The sequence below is a fragment of the Xenopus tropicalis genome, chromosome 4, assembly GCF_000004195.4.
Source record: "Xenopus tropicalis strain Nigerian chromosome 4, UCB_Xtro_10.0, whole genome shotgun sequence".
Taxonomy (NCBI): domain Eukaryota; kingdom Metazoa; phylum Chordata; class Amphibia; order Anura; family Pipidae; genus Xenopus; species Xenopus tropicalis.
In genome coordinates, this window is record NC_030680.2 from 302,886 (window position 1) to 323,661 (window position 20,776).

The following is a 20,776-nucleotide window of genomic DNA, read 5'->3' on the forward strand; positions in this document are numbered from 1 at the left end:
GTATGGCACAGTAATGGCACAGTAAGGCACAGTATGGCCACAGTATGGCAGCACAGTATGGCACAGTAAGCACAGTATGGCACAGTATGGCACAGTATGGCCACAGTAAGGCACCAGTATGGCCACAGTATGGCACAGTATGGCACAGTAAGGCACAGTAAGGCACAGTATGGCACAGTATGGCACAGTATGGCACAGTATGGCACAGTATGGCACAGTAAGGCACAGTAAGGCACAGTAAGGCACAGTATGGCACAGTAAGGCACAGTATGGCACAGTAAGGCACAGTAAGGCACAGTATGGCACAGTAAGGCACAGTAAGGCACAGTAGGGCACAGTATGGCACAGTATGGCACAGTATGGCACAGTATGGCACAGTAAGGCACAGTATGGCACAGTATGGCACAGTAAGGCACAGTATGGCACAGTATGGCACAGTAAGGCACAGTAAGGCACAGTATGGCACAGTATGGCACAGTAAGGCACAGTATGGCACAGTATGGCACAGTAAGGCACAGTATGGCACAGTATGGCACAGTAAGGCACAGTAAGGCACAGTATGGCACAGTATGGCACAGTAAGGCACAGTATGGCACAGTAAGGCACAGTATGGCACAGTATGGCACAGTATGGCACAGTAAGGCACAGTATGGCACAGTATGGCACAGTAAGGCACAGTAAGGCACAGTATGGCACAGTAAGGCACAGTATGGCACAGTATGGCACAGTATGGCACAGTATGGCACAGTAAGGCACAGTATGGCACAGTATGGCACAGTAAGGCACAGTAAGGCACAGTATGGCACAGTATGGCACAGTAAGGCACAGTATGGCACAGTATGGCACAGTAAGGCACAGTAAGGCACAGTATGGCACAGTATGGCACAGTATGGCACAGTAAGGCACAGTAAGGCACAGTAAGGCACAGTATGGCACAGTATGGCACAGTATGGCACAGTAAGGCACAGTAAGGCACAGTATGGCACAGTAAGGCACAGTAAGGCACAGTAAGGCACAGTATGGCACAGTAAGGCACAGTATGGCACAGTAAGGCACAGTAAGGCACAGTATGGCACAGTATGGCACAGTAAGGCACAGTATGGCACAGTATGGCACAGTATGGCACAGTATGGCACAGTAAGGCACAGTATGGCACAGTATGGCACAGTATGGCACAGTAAGGCACAGTATGGCACAGTATGGCACAGTATGGCACAGTAAGGCACAGTAAGGCACAGTAAGGCACAGTAAGGCACAGTATGGCACAGTATGGCACAGTATGGCACAGTAAGGCACAGTATGGCACAGTATGGCACAGTAAGGCACAGTATGGCACAGTAAGGCACAGTATGGCACAGTAAGGCACAGTAAGGCACAGTAAGGCACAGTATGGCACAGTATGGCACAGTATGGCACAGTAAGGCACAGTATGGCACAGTAAGGCACAGTATGGCACAGTAAGGCACAGTAAGGCACAGTATGGCACAGTAAGGCACAGTAAGGCACAGTAAGGCACAGTATGGCACAGTATGGCACAGTATGGCACAGTAAGGCACAGTATGGCACAGTATGGCACAGTAAGGCACAGTATGGCACAGTATGGCACAGTAAGGCACAGTAAGGCACAGTATGGCACAGTAAGGCACAGTAAGGCACAGTAAGGCACAGTATGGCACAGTATGGCACAGTAAGGCACAGTATGGCACAGTATGGCACAGTAAGGCACAGTAAGGCACAGTATGGCACAGTATGGCACAGTATGGCACAGTAAGGCACAGTAAGGCACAGTATGGCACAGTATGGCACAGTAAGGCACAGTAAGGCACAGTATGGCACAGTATGGCACAGTAAGGCACAGTAAGGCACAGTATGGCACAGTATGGCACAGTATGGCACAGTATGGCACAGTAAGGCACAGTATGGCACAGTATGGCACAGTAAGGCACAGTAAGGCACAGTATGGCACAGTATGGCACAGTAAGGCACAGTATGGCACAGTATGGCACAGTAAGGCACAGTATGGCACAGTATGGCACAGTAAGGCACAGTAAGGCACAGTATGGCACAGTATGGCACAGTAAGGCACAGTATGGCACAGTATGGCACAGTAAGGCACAGTAAGGCACAGTAAGGCACAGTATGGCACAGTATGGCACAGTAAGGCACAGTAAGGCACAGTATGACACAGTAAGGCACAGTAAGGCACAGTATGGCACAGTAAGGCACAGTATGGCACAGTAAGGCACAGTAAGGCACAGTATGGCACAGTATGACACAGTAAGGCACAGTATGGCACAGTATGACACAGTAAGGCACAGTATGGCACAGTATGGCACAGTAAGGCACAGTATGGCACAGTATGGCACAGTAAGGCACAGTATGGCACAGTATGGCACAGTAAGGCACAGTAAGGCACAGTATGGCACAGTATGGCACAGTAAGGCACAGTATGGCACAGTATGGCACAGTATGGCACAGTAAGGCACAGTAGGCACAGTAAGGCACAGTAAGGCACAGTAAGGCACAGTATGGCACAGTAAGGCACAGTAAGGCACAGTATGGCACAGTATGGCACAGTATGGCACAGTATGGCACAGTAAGGCACAGTATGGCACAGTATGGCACAGTAAGGCACAGTATGGCACAGTATGGCACAGTATGGCACAGTAAGGCACAGTAAGGCACAGTATGGCACAGTATGGCACAGTAAGGCACAGTATGGCACAGTATGGCACAGTATGGCACAGTATGGCACAGTATGGCACAGTATGGCACAGTAAGGCACAGTATGGCACAGTATGGCACAGTAAGGCACAGTATGGCACAGTAAGGCACAGTAAGGCACAGTAAGGCACAGTATGGCACAGTAAGGCACAGTAAGGCACAGTAAGGCACAGTATGGCACAGTATGGCACAGTATGGCACAGTAAGGCACAGTATGGCACAGTATGGCACAGTAAGGCACAGTATGGCACAGTATGGCACAGTATGGCACAGTAAGGCACAGTAAGGCACAGTATGGCACAGTATGGCACAGTAAGGCACAGTATGGCACAGTATGGCACAGTAAGGCACAGTATGGCACAGTATGGCACAGTAAGGCACAGTAAGGCACAGTATGGCACAGTATGGCACAGTAAGGCACAGTATGGCACAGTAAGGCACAGTATGGCACAGTATGGCACAGTATGGCACAGTAAGGCACAGTATGGCACAGTATGGCACAGTAAGGCACAGTAAGGCACAGTATGGCACAGTAAGCACAGTATGGCACAGTATGGCACAGTATGGCACAGTATGGCACAGTAAGGCACAGTATGGCACAGTATGGCACAGTAAGGCACAGTAAGGCACAGTATGGCACAGTATGGCACAGTAAGGCACAGTATGGCACAGTATGGCACAGTATGGCACAGTAAGGCACAGTATGGCACAGTATGGCACAGTATGGCACAGTAAGGCACAGTAAGGCACAGTAAGGCACAGTATGGCACAGTAAGGCACAGTATGACACAGTATGACACAGTAAGGCACAGTATGGCACAGTAAGGCACAGTATGGCACAGTAAGGCACAGTAAGGCACAGTATGGCACAGTATGACACAGTAAGGCACAGTATGGCACAGTATGGCACAGTATGGCACAGTATGGCACAGTATGGCACAGTATGGCACAGTATGGCACAGTATGGCACAGTAAGGCACAGTAAGGCACAGTATGGCACAGTATGGCACAGTATGGCACAGTAAGGCACAGTAAGGCACAGTAAGGCACAGTAAGGCACAGTATGGCACAGTATGGCACAGTATGGCCACAGTAAGGCACAGTATGGCACAGTATGGCACAGTAAGGCACAGTATGGCACAGTAAGGCCACAGTATGGCACAGTAAGGCACAGTAAGGCACAGTAAGGCACAGTATGGCACAGTATGGCACAGTATGGCACAGTAAGGCACAGTATGGCACAGTAAGGCACAGTATGGCACAGTAAGGCACAGTAAGCACAGTATGGCACAGTAAGGCACAGTAAGGCACAGTAAGGCACAGTATGGCACAGTATGGCACAGTATGGCACCAGTAAGGCACAGTATGGCACAGTATGGCACAGTAAGGCACAGTATGGCACAGTATGGCACAGTATGGCACAGTAAGGCACAGTAAGGCACAGTATGGCACAGTATGGCACAGTAAGGCACAGTAAGGCACAGTAAGGCACAGTATGGCACAGTATGGCACAGTAAGGCACAGTATGGCACAGTATGGCACAGTAAGGCACAGTAAGGCACAGTATGGCACAGTATGGCACAGTAAGGCACAGTATGGCACAGTAAGGCACAGTATGGCACAGTATGGCACAGTAAGGCACAGTAAGGCACAGTATGGCACAGTATGGCACAGTAAGGCACAGTAAGGCACAGTATGGCACAGTATGGCACAGTAAGGCACAGTATGGCACAGTATGGCACAGTAAGGCACAGTAAGGCACAGTATGGCACAGTATGGCACAGTAAGGCACAGTATGGCACAGTATGGCACAGTAAGGCACAGTATGGCACAGTATGGCACAGTAAGGCACAGTAAGGCACAGTATGGCACAGTATGGCACAGTAAGGCACAGTATGGCACAGTATGGCACAGTAAGGCACAGTAAGGCACAGTAAGGCACAGTATGACACAGTAAGGCACAGTAAGGCACAGTATGGCACAGTAAGGCACAGTATGGCACAGTAAGGCACAGTATGGCACAGTAAGGCACAGTAAGGCACAGTATGGCACAGTATGACACAGTAAGGCACAGTATGGCACAGTATGGCACAGTATGACACAGTAAGGCACAGTATGGCACAGTATGGCACAGTAAGGCACAGTAAGGCACAGTATGGCACAGTATGGCACAGTATGGCACAGTAAGGCACAGTATGGCACAGTAAGGCACAGTATGGCACAGTAAGGCACAGTATGGCACAGTAAGGCACAGTAAGGCACAGTATGGCACAGTAAGGCACAGTATGGCACAGTATGGCACATTAAGGCACAGTAAGGCACAGTATGGCACAGTATGGCACAGTAAGGCACAGTATGGCCCACAGTATGGCACAGTAAGGCACAGTATGGCACAGTAAGGCACAGTATGGCCACAGTAAGGCCACAGTAAGGCACAGTATGCACAGTATGGCACAGTATGGCACAGTAAGGCACAGTATGGCCACAGTAAGGCACAGTAAGGCACAGTATGGCCACAGTATGGCACAGTATGGCACAGTAAGGCACAGTATGGCCACAGTATGGCCACAGTAAGGCACAGTATGGCACAGTAAGGCACAGTAAGGCACAGTATGGCACAGTATGGCACAGTAAGGCACAGTATGGCACAGTAAGGCACAGTATGGCACAGTAAGGCACAGTAAGGCACAGTATGGCACAGTAAGGCACAGTATGGCACAGTAAGGCACAGTATGGCACAGTAAGGCACAGTATGGCACAGTATGGGAAATGTATGTGGGTAATGTCATGTGTTTACCCATGTATACATTGGGGAACATATATAGGGGTGCACACGTCTATCCTACAGGGCCCCACACGTCTATCCATACATATATAGGGGTACGCATCTATCAGTCTCTCTGTGTGTATATTGGGGTACACAAACTCACCCATGCATACATTGGGGTACACATCTATCAGTCTATCAGTGTGTATATTGGGGTACACATCTATCAGTCTATCAGTGTGTATATTGGGGTACACAAACTCACCCATGTATACATTGGGGTACACATCTATCAGTCTATCAGTGTGTATATTGGGGTACACAAACTCACCCATGTATACATTGGGGTACACATCTATCAGTCTATCAGTGTGTATATTGGGGTACACAAACTTACCCATGTATACATTGGGGTACACATCTATCAGTCTATCAGTGTGTATATTGGGGTACACAAACTCACCCATGTATACATTGGGGTACACATCTATCAGTCTATCAGTGTGTATATTGGGGTACACAAACTCACCCATGTATACATTGGGGTACACATCTATCAGTCTATCAGTGTGTATATTGGGGTACACAAACTTACCCATGTATACATTGGGGTACACATCTATCAGTCAATCAGTGTGTATATTGGGGTACACAAACTCACCCATGTATACATTGGGGTACACATCTATCAGTCTCTCTGTGTGTATATTGGGGTACACAAACTCACCCATGTATACATTGGGGTACACATCTATCAGTCTATCAGTGTGTATATTGGGGTACACAAACTCACCCATGTATACATTGGGGTACACATCTATCAGTCTATCAGTGTGTATATTGGGGTACACAAACTCACCCATGTATACATTGGGGTAAATATATCAAGTTTTTTTTCAGTTGGTGCCAAGAACAAATTGTGAAAGTGAAATAGACAGATTCCGTGCGAAGGGGCAAATAGTTGGGGCAAATAGTTGCGGAGGAATTTGGAATTTCTTGTTCCACGAGTCACAGATAAAAGGGACTTTTCTGACAAACCCAGTGATCATTTTGCTTTATTCTTCCTGGTACAGAAAATTCCCTCATATTTCCTGTAACCCCACGGACTCAGTTCTACTTACGGGCCCGACAGAGTGCCTTATGGGAAACCACCCTGTGCCCCCCCCCGGCGCAGTCTGTCCCAGACCTATAGTCCTGCCCCCCCCCCCGTCAGCACCCTGACTGACACAGAGAAGACCCCCAGACCCCAGGGAGTACAGTGCAGAACAATATGGAGGAACAAACATGGCTGCACAGTGGGAATTCTGGGATATGAACCACATATCGACCAACCATCAGCGTCAGATAACGAGACACCCGAGAGGGGGAAGGGGATATGTTATTGGCCACTATTTACCGCTGACTTGGGGCGCCCCACGCTCTAACCCCCATATGTAATAGATGCCACTAAGTTTGCCCAGGAGCAGTAACCCATAGCAACCAATAAGATGTTTGCATTTAAACAGGGGACCAGTAAATGCTGATTGGTTGCTATGGGTTACTGCTCCTGGGCAAACGTACTGATCTTTATTACATAAGCCCCTGCGAGTAGCGCTGAGCATTCACACACGCCATTCTTACACACTGCTTGCCATTTTTATTATACTCCCCCTTTAGCGCATGGGGGCGGAGTCTCCCCCTATGGGTATCCGCAGGCAGAGAATGTGCCCCAGGAGCAGCGCCCTAAGGATCATTTAGTAGGTCCTATTGTCTCCCTGTGACTCCCACCCACCCAGTATAGGGTGCCATGGTCCCACCACAGGATCAGGATGCAGTACCAGTGGGACACCGGGGGCCCTCGTGTTTCATAGGACACTGCTGCCCTAGGAATGAAAGTACCTTGTACTGTAGAACTAAGGGGAAAGGGGGCAAAACTGAGGCAATGATACATAGAAGGAGACCATACCCCCCCCCCCTTAACTGCCCCCCCCCCCAGTGTAACCAATCCCAACTGGGCCAGCCTTTCCCCATAACTGAGCCCATTCCCTTTATCAGCTTAGCCGCTCTTCCCTGTACTTTCTCTATTTCATTACTGCCCCCCCTTATATATTTATATATAGTGACCCCCCCTTAACTGCCCCCCCCCCCCCAGTGTAACCAATCCCAACTGGGCCAGCCTTTCCCCATAACTGAGCCCATTCCCTTTATCAGCTTAGTCGCTCTTCCCTGTACTTTCTCTATTTCATTACTGCCCCCCCTTATATATTTATATATAGTGACCCCCCCTTAACTGCCCCTTCCCCAGTGTAACCAATCCCAACTGGGCCAGCCTTTCCCCATAACTGAGCCCATTCCCTTTATCAGCTTAGTCGCTCTTCCCTGTACTTTCTCTATTTCATTACTGCCCCCCCTTATATATTTATATATAGTGACCCCCCCCTTAACTGCCCCTTCCCCAGTGTAACCAATCCCAACTGGGCCAGCCTTTCCCCATAACTGAGCCCATTCCCTTTATCAGCTTAGTCGCTCTTCCCTGTACTTTCTCTATTTCATTACTGCCCCCCCTTATATATTTATATATAGTGACCCCCCCCTTAACTGCCCCTTCCCCAGTGTAACCAATCCCAACTGGGCCAGCCTTTCCCCATAACTGAGCCCATTCCCTTTATCAGCTTAGTCGCTCTTCCCTGTACTTTCTCTATTTCATTACTGCCCCCCCCTTATATATTTATATATAGTGACCCCCCCTTAACTGCCCCCCCCCCCCAGTGTAACCAATCCCAACTGGGCCAGCCTTTCCCCATAACTGAGCCCATTCCCTTTATCAGCTTAGTCGCTCTTCCCTGTACTTTCTCTATTTCATTACTGCCCCCCCTAGTCTATTACCCATAAGTACCCCAGCTCCTCCCACATTATGATATTGCCCAGTGCAGTCCCATTAAGGGTATAAGTGGGGTAACTGGGGTAACCAGGTGCATGACCTTACATTTACCCACACTGAATCCGATCTGCCACTGAGCCGCCCAGATGGCCAGGTTGCCCAGACCCTGCTGCAAGGTGCCCCACCCTGGGGGGAATGAATTGGGCGGCAGAGTTCTGTGCCAAACACCGATACATTACTTACAGTGCCCCCCATAAGTCATTAAGGTACAGAGAAAAGAAAAGAGGCCCCAATACAAACCCCCTGTAACAACCCTATTCTTGGCCATTCTGTAACTGGGGTTTCTTGCTGTATTTTTCATCATTAGGCAGGACTCTAGCCTGGCATTTAGCTTACTGTTCAGTTGCTAGTGTTCCTACAGTATGGGAGAGGCAGGGCTGGGGCAGAACAAGGACACTCAGGGCCACACTGGCTGCCGGGGGGAATGGGGGCTCAACACAAAGCCCCAAAGTAATTACAGAAACACCAAATACCAGAATAGAGAGCAGGATATTTACATTAATACACAACCCATTAGAACCTGCACAGAACCCGGACCTCAAACCAACAGAACCTGGACCTCAAACCAACAGAACCCGGACCTCAAACCAACAGAACCCGGGCCTCAAACCAACAGAACCCGGACCTCAAACCAACAGAACCCGGACCTCAAACCAACAGAACCCGGACCTCAAACCAACAGAACCCGGACCTCAAACCAACAGAACCCGGGCCTCAAACCAACAGAACCCGGGCCTCAAACCAACAGAACCCGGGCCTCAAACCAACAGAACCCGGACCTCAAACCAACAGAACCCGGACCTCAAACCAACAGAACCCGGACCTCAAACCAACAGAACCCGGACCTCAAACCAACAGAACCCGGACCTCAAACCAACAGAACCCGGGGCCTCAAACCAACAGAACCCGGACCTCAAACCAACAGAACCCGGGCCTCAAACCAACAGAACCCGGACCTCAAACCAACAGAACCCGGACCTCAACCAACAGAACCCGGACCTCAAACCAACAGAACCCGGACCTCAAACCAACAGAACCCGGACCTCAAACCAACAGAACCCGGACCTCAAACCAACAGAACCCGGGCCTCAAACCAACAGAACCCGGACCTCAAACCAACAGAACCCGGACCTCAACCAACAGAACCCGGACCTCAAACCAACAGAACCCGGACCTCAAACCAACAGAACCCGGACCTCAAACCAACAGAACCGGGACCTCAAACCAACAGAACCCGGGCCTCAAACCAACAGAACCCGGGCCTCAAACCAACAGAACCCGGACCTCAAACCAACAGAACCCGGACCTCAAACCAACAGAACCCGGACCTCAAACCAACAGAACCCGGACCTCAAACCAACAGAACCCAGACCTCAAACCAACAGAACCGGGACCTCAAACCAACAGACCATATGTGGATCACTGGGCCACTGGGATTAACAGAATGAGTCTGATAATCAATTAGATGAACCCCAATAAGGGAATGGGGGCACCTATTTGTAGCCAAGATGAGAGGTGGGCAGGAAAGGGTTACAGTGAGGATTAATGGCAAACGCCATGGAAACGGCCCTGTCACCACTGAGGTCATCGGCGCCATTCCAGGGAAACAGGAAGGGAGATTTAAATGACAAATTTGGGTTTATGGAAACAATAGGGACTGTGTTTGGCTTCTCTGTAAAACCCCGGCCTCCTGGGCCACCTACCTACTCACCCACCTCTGGCCCCACCCGGGGGAGGAGCCAAGCTTGTATACCCGGGGCCCAGTGTTACAGAATGGCCTTATTGCTAGGGAACGGGGGGGTATCATGGAACCTGTACTATGTAATATATGGAACAATAAATACAGATATACCCCCAGCCCAATAACCAGGGGTATGTGCCATATATATATATATAAATACAGATATACCCCCAGCCCAATAACCAGGGGTATGTGCCATATATATATATATAAATACAGATATACCCCCAGCCCAATAACCAGGGGTATGTGCCATATATATATATATATAAATACAGATATACCCCCAGCCCAATAACCAGGGGTATGTGCCATATATATATATAAATACAGATATACCCCCAGCCCAATAACCAGGGGTATGTGCCATATATATATATATAAATACAGATATACCCCCAGCCCAATAACCAGAGGTATGTGCCATATATATATATATAAATACAGATATACCCCCAGCCCAATAACCAGGGGTATGTGCCATATATATATATATAAATACAGATATACCCCCAGCCCAATAACCAGGGGTATGTGCCATATATATATATAAATACAGATATACCCCCAGCCCAATAACCAGGGGTATGTGCCATATATATATATAAATACAGATATACCCCCAGCCCAATAACCAGGGGTATGTGCCATATATATATATAAATACAGATATACCCCCAGCCCAAAAACCAGGGGTATGTGCCATATATATATATAAATACAGATATACCCCCAGCTCAATAACCAGGGGTATGTGCCATATATATATATAAATACAGATATACCCCCAGCCCAAAAACCAGGGGTATGTGCCATATATATATATAAATACAGATATACCCCCAGCCCAATAACCAGGGGTATGTGCCATATATATATATATAAATACAGATATACCCCCAGCCCAATAACCAGGGGTATGTGCCATATATATATATATAAATACAGATATACCCCCAGCCCAATAACCAGGGGTATGTGCCATATATATATATATATATATAAATACAGATATACCCCCAGCCCAATAACCAGGGGTATGTGCCATTATATATATATAAATACAGATATACCCCCAGCCCAATAACCAGGGGTATGTGCCATATATATATATAAATACAGATATACCCCCCAGCCCAATAACCAGAGGTATGTGCCATTATATATATATAAATACAGATATACCCCCAGCCCAATAACCAGGGGTATGTGCCATATATATATATATATAAATACAGATATACCCCCAGCCCAATAACCAGGGGTATGTGCCATTATATATATATAAATACAGATATACCCCCAGCCCAATAACCAGGGGTATGTGCCATATATATATATAAATACAGATATACCCCCCAGCCCAATAACCAGAGGTATGTGCCATATATATATATATAAATACAGATATACCCCCAGCCCAATAACCAGAGGTATGTGCCATATATATATATAAATACAGATATACCCCCAGCCCAATAACCAGGGGTATGTGCCATTATATATATATAAATACAGATATACCCCCAGCCCAATAACCAGAGGTATGTGCCATATATATATATAAATACAGATATACCCCCAGCCCAATAACCAGGGGTATGTGCCATATATATATATATAAATACAGATATACCCCCAGCCCAATAACCAGGGGTATGTGCCATATATATATATAAATACAGATATACCCCCAGCCCAATAACCAGAGGTATGTGCCATATATATATATAAATACAGATATACCCCCAGCCCAATAACCAGGGGTATGTGCCATTATATATATATAAATACAGATATACCCCCAGCCCAATAACCAGAGGTATGTGCCATATATATATATATAAATACAGATATACCCCCAGCCCAATAACCAGGGGTATGTGCCATATATATATATATAAATACAGATATACCCCCAGCCCAATAACCAGAGGTATGTCCATATATATATATAAATACAGATATACCCCCAGCCCAATAACCAGGGGTATGTGCCATATATATATATATAAATACAGATATACCCCCAGCCCAATAACCAGGGGTATGTGCCATTATATATATATAAATACAGATATACCCCCAGCCCAATAACCAGAGGTATGTGCCATATATATATATAAATACAGATATACCCCCAGCCCAATAACCAGGGGTATGTGCCATATATATATATATACTCCCCTCTCTCTCCCATTTGCTGTAAGCGCTTCCCGGTTACCTCACGGGACACTCCCCTCTCTCTCCCATTTGCTGTAAGCGCTTCCTGGTTACCTCACGGGACACTCCCCCTCTCTCTCCCATTTGCTGTAAGCGCTTCCCGGTTACCTCACGCGGACACTCCCCCTCTCTCTCCCATTTGCTGTAAGCGCTTCCCGGTTACCTCACGGGACACTCCCCTCTCTCTCCCATTTGCTGTAAGCGCTTCCCGGTTACCTCACGGGACACTCCCCCTCTCTCTCCCATTGTGCTGTAAGCGCTTCCCGGTTACCTCAACGGGACACTCCCCCTCTCTCTCCCATTTGCTGTAAGCGCTTCCCGGTTACCTCACGGGCACTCCCCCTCTCTCTCCCATTTGCTGTAAGCGCTTCCCGGTTACCTTCACGGGACACTCCCCCTCTCTCTCCCATTTGCTGTAAGCGCTTCCCGGTTACCTCACGGGACACTCCCCCTCTCTCTCCCATTTGCTGTAAGTGCTTCCCGGTTACTTCACGGGACACTCCCCCTCTCTCTCCCATTTGCTGTAAGTGCTTCCTGGTTACCTCACGGGACACTCCCCCTCTCTCTCCCATTTGCTGTAAGCGCTTCCTGGTTACCTCACGGGACACTCCCCCTCTCTCTCCCATTTGCTGTAAGTGCTTCCCGGTTACCTCACGGGACACTCCCCTCTCTCTCCCATTTGCTGTAAGCGCTTCCCGGTTACCTCACGGGACACTCCCCTCTCTCTCCATTTGCTGTAAGTGCTTCCCGGTTACCTCACGGGACACTCCCCTCTCTCTCCCATTTGCTGTAAGTGCTTCCCGGTTACCTCACGAGACACTCCCCCTCTCTCTCCCATTTGCTGTAAGCGCTTCCTGGTTACCTCACGGGACACTCCCCCTCTCTCTCCCATTTGCTGTAAGCGCTTCCTGGTTACCTCACGGGACACTCCCCTCTCTCTCCCATTTGCTGTAAGCGCTTCCTGGTTACCTCACGGGACACTCCCCCTCTCTCTCCCATTTGCTGTAAGTGCTTCCCGGTTACCTCACGGGACACTCCCCCTCTCTCTCCCATTTGCTGTAAGCGCTTCCCGGTTACCTCACGGGACACTCCCCCTCTCTCTCCCATTTGCTGTAAGCGCTTCCCGGTTACCTCACGGGACACTCCCCCTCTCTCTCCCATTTGCTGTAAGCGCTTCCCGGTTACCTCACGGGACACTCCCCTCTCTCTCCCATTTGCTGTAAGCGCTTCCCGGTTACCTCACGGGAACACTCCCCCTCTCTCTCCCATTTGCTGTAAGCGCTTCCCGGTTACCTCACGGGACACTCCCCTCTCTCTCCCATTTGCTGTAAGCGCTTCCCGGTTACCTCACGGACACTCCCCTCTCTCTCCCATTTGCTGTAAGTGCTTCCCGGTTTACCTCACGGGACACTCCCTCTCTCTCCCATTTGCTGTAAGCGCTTTCCTGGTTACCTCACGGGACACTCCCCTCTCTCTCCCATTTGCTGTAAGCGCTTCCTGGTTACCTCACGGGACACTGCCCTCTCTCTCCCATTTGCTGTAAGCGCTTCCCGGTTACCTCACGGGACACTGCCCTCTCTCTCCCATTTGCTGTAAGCGCTTCCCGGTTACCTCACGGGACACTCCCCTCTCTCTCCCATTTGCTGTAAGCGCTTCCCGGTTACCTCACGGGACACTCCCCTCTCTCTCCCATTTGCTGTAAGTGCTTCCCGGTTACCTCACGGGACACTCCCCTCTCTCTCCCATTTGCTGTAAGCGCTTCCCGGTTACCTCACGGGACACTCCCCTCTCTCTCCCATTTGCTGTAAGTGCTTCCCGGTTACCTCACGGGACACTCCCCCCCTCTCTCCCATTTGCTGTAAGTGCTTCCCGGTTACCTCACGGGACACTCCCCTCTCTCTCCCATTTGCTGTAAGCGCTTCCTGGTTACCTCACGGGACACTCCCCTCTCTCTCCCATTTGCTGTAAGCGCTTCCTGGTTACCTCACGGGACACTGCCCTCTCTCTCCCATTTGCTGTAAGCGCTTCCCGGTTACCTCACGGGACACTCCCCTCTCTCTCCCATTTGCTGTAAGCCGCTTCCCGGTTACCTCACGGGACACTCCCCCTCTCTCTCCCATTTGCTGTAAGTGCTTCCCGGTTACCTCACGGGACACTCCCCTCTCTCTCCCATTTGCTGTAAGCGCTTCCCGGTTACCTCACGGGACACTCCCCTCTCTCTCCCATTGCTGTAAGCGCTTCCGGTTACCTCCGGGACACTCCCCTCTCTCTCCCATTTGCTGTAAGTGCTTCCTGGTTACCTCACGGGACACTCCCCTCTCTCTCCCATTTGCTGTAAGCGCTTCCTGGTTACCTCACGGGACATCCCCCTCTCTCTCCCATTGCTGTAAGCGCTTCCCGGTTACCTCACGGGACACTCCCCCTCTCTCTCCCATTTGCTGTAAGCGCTTCCCGGTTACCTCCACGGGACACTCCCCCTCTCTCTCCATTTGCTGTAAGCGCTTCCCGGTTACCTCACGGGACACTCCCTCTCTCTCCCATTTGCTGTAAGCGCTTCCCCGGTTACCTCACGGGACACCTCCCCCTCTCTCTCCCATTTGCTGTAAGCGCTTCCTGGTTACCTCACGGGACACTCCCCCCCTCTCTCCATTTGCTGTAAGCGATTCCCGGTTACCTCACGGGACACTCCCCTCTCTCTCCCATTTGCTGTAAGCGATTCCCGGTTACCTCAGGGGACACTCCCCCTCCCTCTCCCATTTGCTGTAAGCGATTCCCGGTTACCTCACGGGACACTCCCCCTCTCTCTCCCATTTGCTGTAAGCGATTCCCGGTTACCTCACGGGACACTCCCCCTCTCTCTCCCATTTGCTGTAAGCGCTTCCTGGTTACCCTCACGGGACACTCCCCTCTCTCTCCCATTTGCTGTAAGCGATTCCCGGTTACCTCACGGGACACTCCCCTCTCTCCCATTTGCTGTAAGCGCTTCCTGGTTACCTCACGGGACACTCCCCTCTCTCTCCCATTTGCTGTAAGCGCTTCCCGGTTACCTCACGGGACACTCCCCTCTCTCTCCCATTTGCTGTAAGCGCTTCCCGGTTACCTCACGGGACACTCCCCTCTCTCTCCCATTTGCTGTAAGCGCTTCCTGGTTACCTCACGGGACACTCCCCCTCTCTCTCCCATTTGCTGTAAGCGCTTCCTGGTTACCTCACGGGACACTCCCCCTCTCTCTCCCATTTGCTGTAAGCGCTTCCCGGTTACCTCACGGGACACTCCCCCTCTCTCTCCCATTTGCTGTAAGCGCTTCCTGGTTACCTCACGGGACACTCCCCTCTCTCTCCCATTTGCTGTAAGCGCTTCCCGGTTACCTCACGGGACACTCCCCCTCTCTCTCCCATTTGCTGTAAGCGCTTCCTGGTTACCTCACGGGACACTCCCCCTCTCTCTCTATCCCCAGCTATAATATATATATCCCCAGGTATAATGTAGATATTTACAGGTATCTATAGCTATACTGTATTTATTTTCAGGTATATTTCATATAATCTTTCCTGTGTTTAGCAGGGTATAAGAGAGGGCCATAATAACCACAGCTGCCCGGCTCCTACCCCCCCGGCCCATCTGCCCCTTCCCTGCCAGGGGATCAGTCAGTGACACACAGAGTATCTGCGGTGACTCAAGGAAAAGATGTAAAAAGGGAATATTTCCTAATATATCAATGTTGTTGTGAGTAAGGGAGAGTTTTATCAGTGTAAGGCCCCCCTGCGCTCCCCCATCACTTGTATAATAAATGCACAATGGTTACATTTCAATCAAACTGCAGTCACCCCCGAGCCAGATATGGAGGGTCCCCAATTATTCTTCACATAACCATAACCAATCTTTTTATTCCAGGAAGAGCTTTGTACAAGTCATTCTGAATGGAGAAAGCCACATGACTAGTGAAATGTCAGCAAGTCCAGTTGGTTTTGACTTGTTGCTCCATGGGCACCATGGCCTGGATGAATGAGAATCTTCACAGACATATTGCAACTCATTTTGGGGAGAAAACAGCATGAAAACCATCAGACTTAGAAGCCACTTGCACCCTCAGATGGAGACAGCCCGGGCTCATACCCTGCAGCGCGGGCTCATACCCTGCAGCACTCGCTCATACCCTGCAGCACTCGCTCATACCCTGCAGCGCGGGCTCATACCCTGCAGCACTCGCTCATACCCTGCAGCGCGGGCTCATACCCTGCAGCACTCGCTCATACCCTGCAGCACTCGCTCATACCCTGCAGCACTCGCTCATACCCTGCAGCGCGGGCTCATACCCTGCAGCGCGGGCTCATACCCTGCAGCACTCGCTCATACCCTGCAGCACTCGCTCATACCCTGCAGCACTCGCTCATACCCTGCAGCGCGGGCTCATACCATGCAGCGCGGGCTCATACCCTGCAGCACTCGCTCATACCCTGCAGCGCGGGCTCATACCCTGCAGCACTCGCTCATACCCTGCAGCACTCGCTCATACCCTGCAGCACTCGCTCATACCCTGCAGCGCGGGCTCATACCCTGCAGCACTCGCTCATACCCTGCAGCGCGGTCTCATACCCTGCAGCACTCGCTCATACCCTGCAGCGCGGGCTCATACCCTGCAGCACTCGCTCATACCCTGCAGCACTCGCTCATACCCTGCAGCACTCGCTCATACCCTGCAGCGCGGGCTCATACCCTGCAGCACTCGCTCATACCCTGCAGCGCGGGCTCATACCCTGCAGCACTCGCTCATACCCTGCAGCGCGGGCTCATACCCTGCAGCACTCGCTCATACCCTGCAGCACTCGCTCATACCCTGCAGCGCGGGCTCATACCCTGCAGCACTCGCTCATACCCTGCAGCGCTTGGGATAAGTAACACAATAGGAAGCCTAAGTGACAGGGTGCTCTGCAGTCAGACAATGGCAGGCTGAGCAAGTTATACCTACAGTTTTATCACGATTATCCTTTATGCAATTTCAAAGGTAAAATTAAAACATCATGTTTTACTGTCCCTTTAATTGGTTCCGCAGTGATGCACCTGCTGGTTAGACAGTCGGTGGGACTGGGGCCGGAATGGGGACTTATTCCTGTTAGAGAGACTCCCTGCGCCTTACCATAGAGACCCTCGGCCCCTACCATAGAGACCCTCGGCCCCTACCATAGAGACCCTCGGCCCCTACCATAGAGACCCTCGGCACCCTACCATAGAGACCCTCGGCCCCTACCATAGAGACCCTCGGCCCCTACCATAGAGACCCTCGGCCCCTACCATAGAGACCCTCGGCCCCTACCATAGAGACCCTCGGCCCCTACCATAGAGACCCTCGGCCCCTACCATAGAGACCCTCGGCACCCTACCATAGAGACCCTCGGCCCCTACCATAGAGACCCTCGGCCCCTACCATAGAGACCCTCGGCCCTACCATAGAGACCCTCGGCCCTACCATAGAGACCCTCGGCCCCTACCATAGAGACCCTCGGCACCCTACCATAGAGACCCTCGGCCCCTACCATAGAGACCCTCGGCCCCTACCATAGAGACCCTCGGCCCCTACCATAGAGACCCTCGGCCCCTACCATAGAGACCCTCGGCCCCTACCATAGAGACCCTCGGCACCCTACCATAGAGACCCTCGGCCCCTACCATAGAGACCCTCGGCCCCTACCATAGAGACCCTTGGCACCCCTGTGTATGATCTCATTACATTCCCACAATAGATGGCAGTTTGAGAATGAATATAGAGTATTTACGCCCACAATAATACCCCCCCAGCAGGGCAACCAGAGGCTGCAGCAATGCCCCCCGTCCCCAGCTCTTACCTCTCTCAGGAGCAGTGCAGCCGTGAGTAGCAGCAAGAGGGGCCCCAACTGCCCCATTGCCCTCAGTGTTCTCCTTGTAAACTGCGCATTGCACGGAATCCAAAAATCTTCTCTCTTGGCTCTTCTGCGGGGATATTTCCAAGCACCCAAATTCTTTCCAGATATTCCCAGATATTCCCAGATATTCCCAAGGTTCCTCCAAGTGTCCTGCTATATCTTATACAGCTGCCCTCATTCAGTTATTCCCATGTATTCCCGGTTATCCCTGATATATCCAGTCTCTCCCAGTTATTCCCTGTTATCCCTGAGGTATCCGGCCTCCCCTGGTTATTCCCGAATATCCCTGAGTTATCTAGTCTCCCCCAGTTATTCCCAAATATCCCTGAGGTATCCAGCCCCCCCCCAGTTATTCCCAAATATCCCTGAGGTATCCAGCCCCCCCAGTTATTCCCTGTTATCCCTGAGGTATCCAGCCCCCCCAGCCCTGCAATAAATTACTGTAGATTAAACCTCTAGTTAATTCCACTTCCCTCAGTTGTATCTACATCCAGGTTCCCTCACTTCTCCCAGGTTCTATCAGTACTCCCAGGTTCCCACAGTACTTCACACAGCTCCTTCAGTTCTCCCTGGCACCCATAGTACTCCCAGGTTCTCTCAGTACTCCCAGGTTACCTTAGAACTTCCAGGTTCCCTTAGAACTCAAAGATTCTATCAGTACTCCCAGGCTCCTTAAGAACTCCCATGTTCCCTTAGTACTCCCAGGTTCTCTCAGTACTCCCAGGTTCTCTCAGTACTCCCAGGTTCTCTCAGTACTCCCAGGTTCTCTCAGTACTCCCAGGTTCTCTCAGTACTCCCAGGTTCTATCAGTACTCCCAGGTTCTATCAGTACTCCCAGGTTCTCGGGTTCTGTCAGTAATCCCAGGTTCTATCAGTACTCCCAGGTTCTATCAGTACTCCCAGGTTCTCTCAGTACTCCCAGGTTCTATCAGTACTCCCAGGTTCTCTCAGTACTCCCAGGTTCTCTCAGTACTCCCAGGTTCTCTCAGTACTCCCAGGTTCTCTCAGTACTCCCAGGTTCTATCAGTACTCCCAGGTTCTATCAGTACTCCCAGGTTCTCTCAGTACTCCCAGGTTCTATCAGTACTCCCAGGTTCTATCAGTACTCCCAGGTTCTATCAGTACTCCCGAGTTCTGTCAGTACTCCAAGGTTCTATCAGTACTCCCAGGTTCTACCAGTACTCCAAGGTTCTATCAGTACTCCCAGGTTCTACCAGTACTCCCAGGTTCTGTCAGTACTCCCAGGTTCTACCAGTACTCCCAGGCTCCATGGGACAGGACAGTCAGTAGTTGCAGTTCCTTATCTCTCTCTGAGCTTAATAGAAATCTGAGATCTTTTGAGGAAAACAGAGATATCTGGGTGGAGCCACTTGCTGTTTAACCTGTTCCCTGCTGGTGCAGTGCACTGACTTCCTTAGATCCAAGACAGGGGGTACAGATGTGTGGATTCGCCCGCAGAGCTGGCAGTCTGGCTGATGAGGGGTGGGGGTCTCCCCTTCACATTCCTTTGCCACTGTGAGGAAGTTGCTCCGTCCCCTGTGCCCCCTCCCTCTCACATTCCATTGTAATTTGGTTAGAAAGGAGGGAAATCAGCTCCCCTCCCTCTCTCCTAAATACGGCCATGAGTAGTGATCCGGCCATGAGTAGTGATCCGGCCATGAGTAGTGATCCGGCCATGAGTAGTGATCCGGCAGGGGCTGTGGGTCCCGACTGGGAATGTCCCCACCGTGTGTCTGGCAAAGGAAAGGTTAACCGCTAGAAATGACCTTGTGGCTAGGGGTGCCTTATGTGTGGCTAGGGGTGCCTTATGTGTGGCTAGGGGTGCCTTATGTGTGGCTAGGGGTGCCTTATGTGTGCCTAGGGGTGCCTTATGTGTGGCTAGGGGTGCCTTATGTGTGCCTAGGGGTACCTTATGTGTGGCTAGGGGTGCCTTATGTGTGGCTAGGGGTGCCTTATGTGTGGCTAGGGGTGCCTTATGTGTGGCTAGGGGTGCCTTATGTGTGGCTAGGGGTGCCTTATGTGTGGCTAGGGATACCTTATGTGTGGCTAGGGATACCTTATGTGTGGCTAGGGGTACCTTATGTGTGGCTAGGGATACCTTATGTGTGGCTAGGGGTGCCTTATGTGTGGCTAGGGATGCCTTATGTGTGGCTAGGGGTGCCTTATGTGTGGCTAGGGGTGCCTTATGTGTGGCTAGGGGTACCTTATGTGTGGCTAGGGATACCTTATGTGTGGCTAGGGATACCTTATGTGTGGCTAGGGGTACCTTATGTGTGCCTAGGGGTACCTTATGTGTGGCTAGGGATACCTTATGTGTGCCTAGGGGTACCTAATGTGTGCCTAGGGGTACCTTATGTGTGCCTAGGGGTACCTTATGTGTGGCTAGGGGTACCTTATGTGTGGCTAGGGGTACCTTATGTGTGGCTAGGGGTACCTTATGTGTGCCTAGGGGTACCTTATGTGTGGCTAGGGGTACCTTATGTGTGCCTAGGGGTGCCTTA

The 20,776-nt window shown here is 50.6% G+C and overlaps 1 protein-coding gene across 20 annotated transcripts in view; it reads right to left on the bottom strand.

The window, feature by feature from the left end:
* The window catches only part of LOC101734942 (receptor-type tyrosine-protein phosphatase beta-like), an 83,086-nt gene extending 64,499 nt beyond the window's left edge, over positions 1-18,587 (bottom strand). For 16 of the 20 annotated variants that reach the window (XM_031900308.1, XM_031900319.1, XM_031900318.1 and 13 more), the window contains exon 1: positions 18,219-18,586. In XM_031900308.1, the coding sequence (XP_031756168.1) occupies positions 18,219-18,275 (57 nt within the window). In that variant the 5' untranslated portion in view covers positions 18,276-18,586. Of the gene's footprint in view, positions 1-18,218 lie in introns of all 20 variants that reach the window. The other 4 variants (XM_031900323.1, XM_031900322.1, XM_031900315.1 and 1 more) reach the window with 3 other exon arrangements.
* Between the last annotated feature and the right edge of the window lie 2,189 nt (positions 18,588-20,776).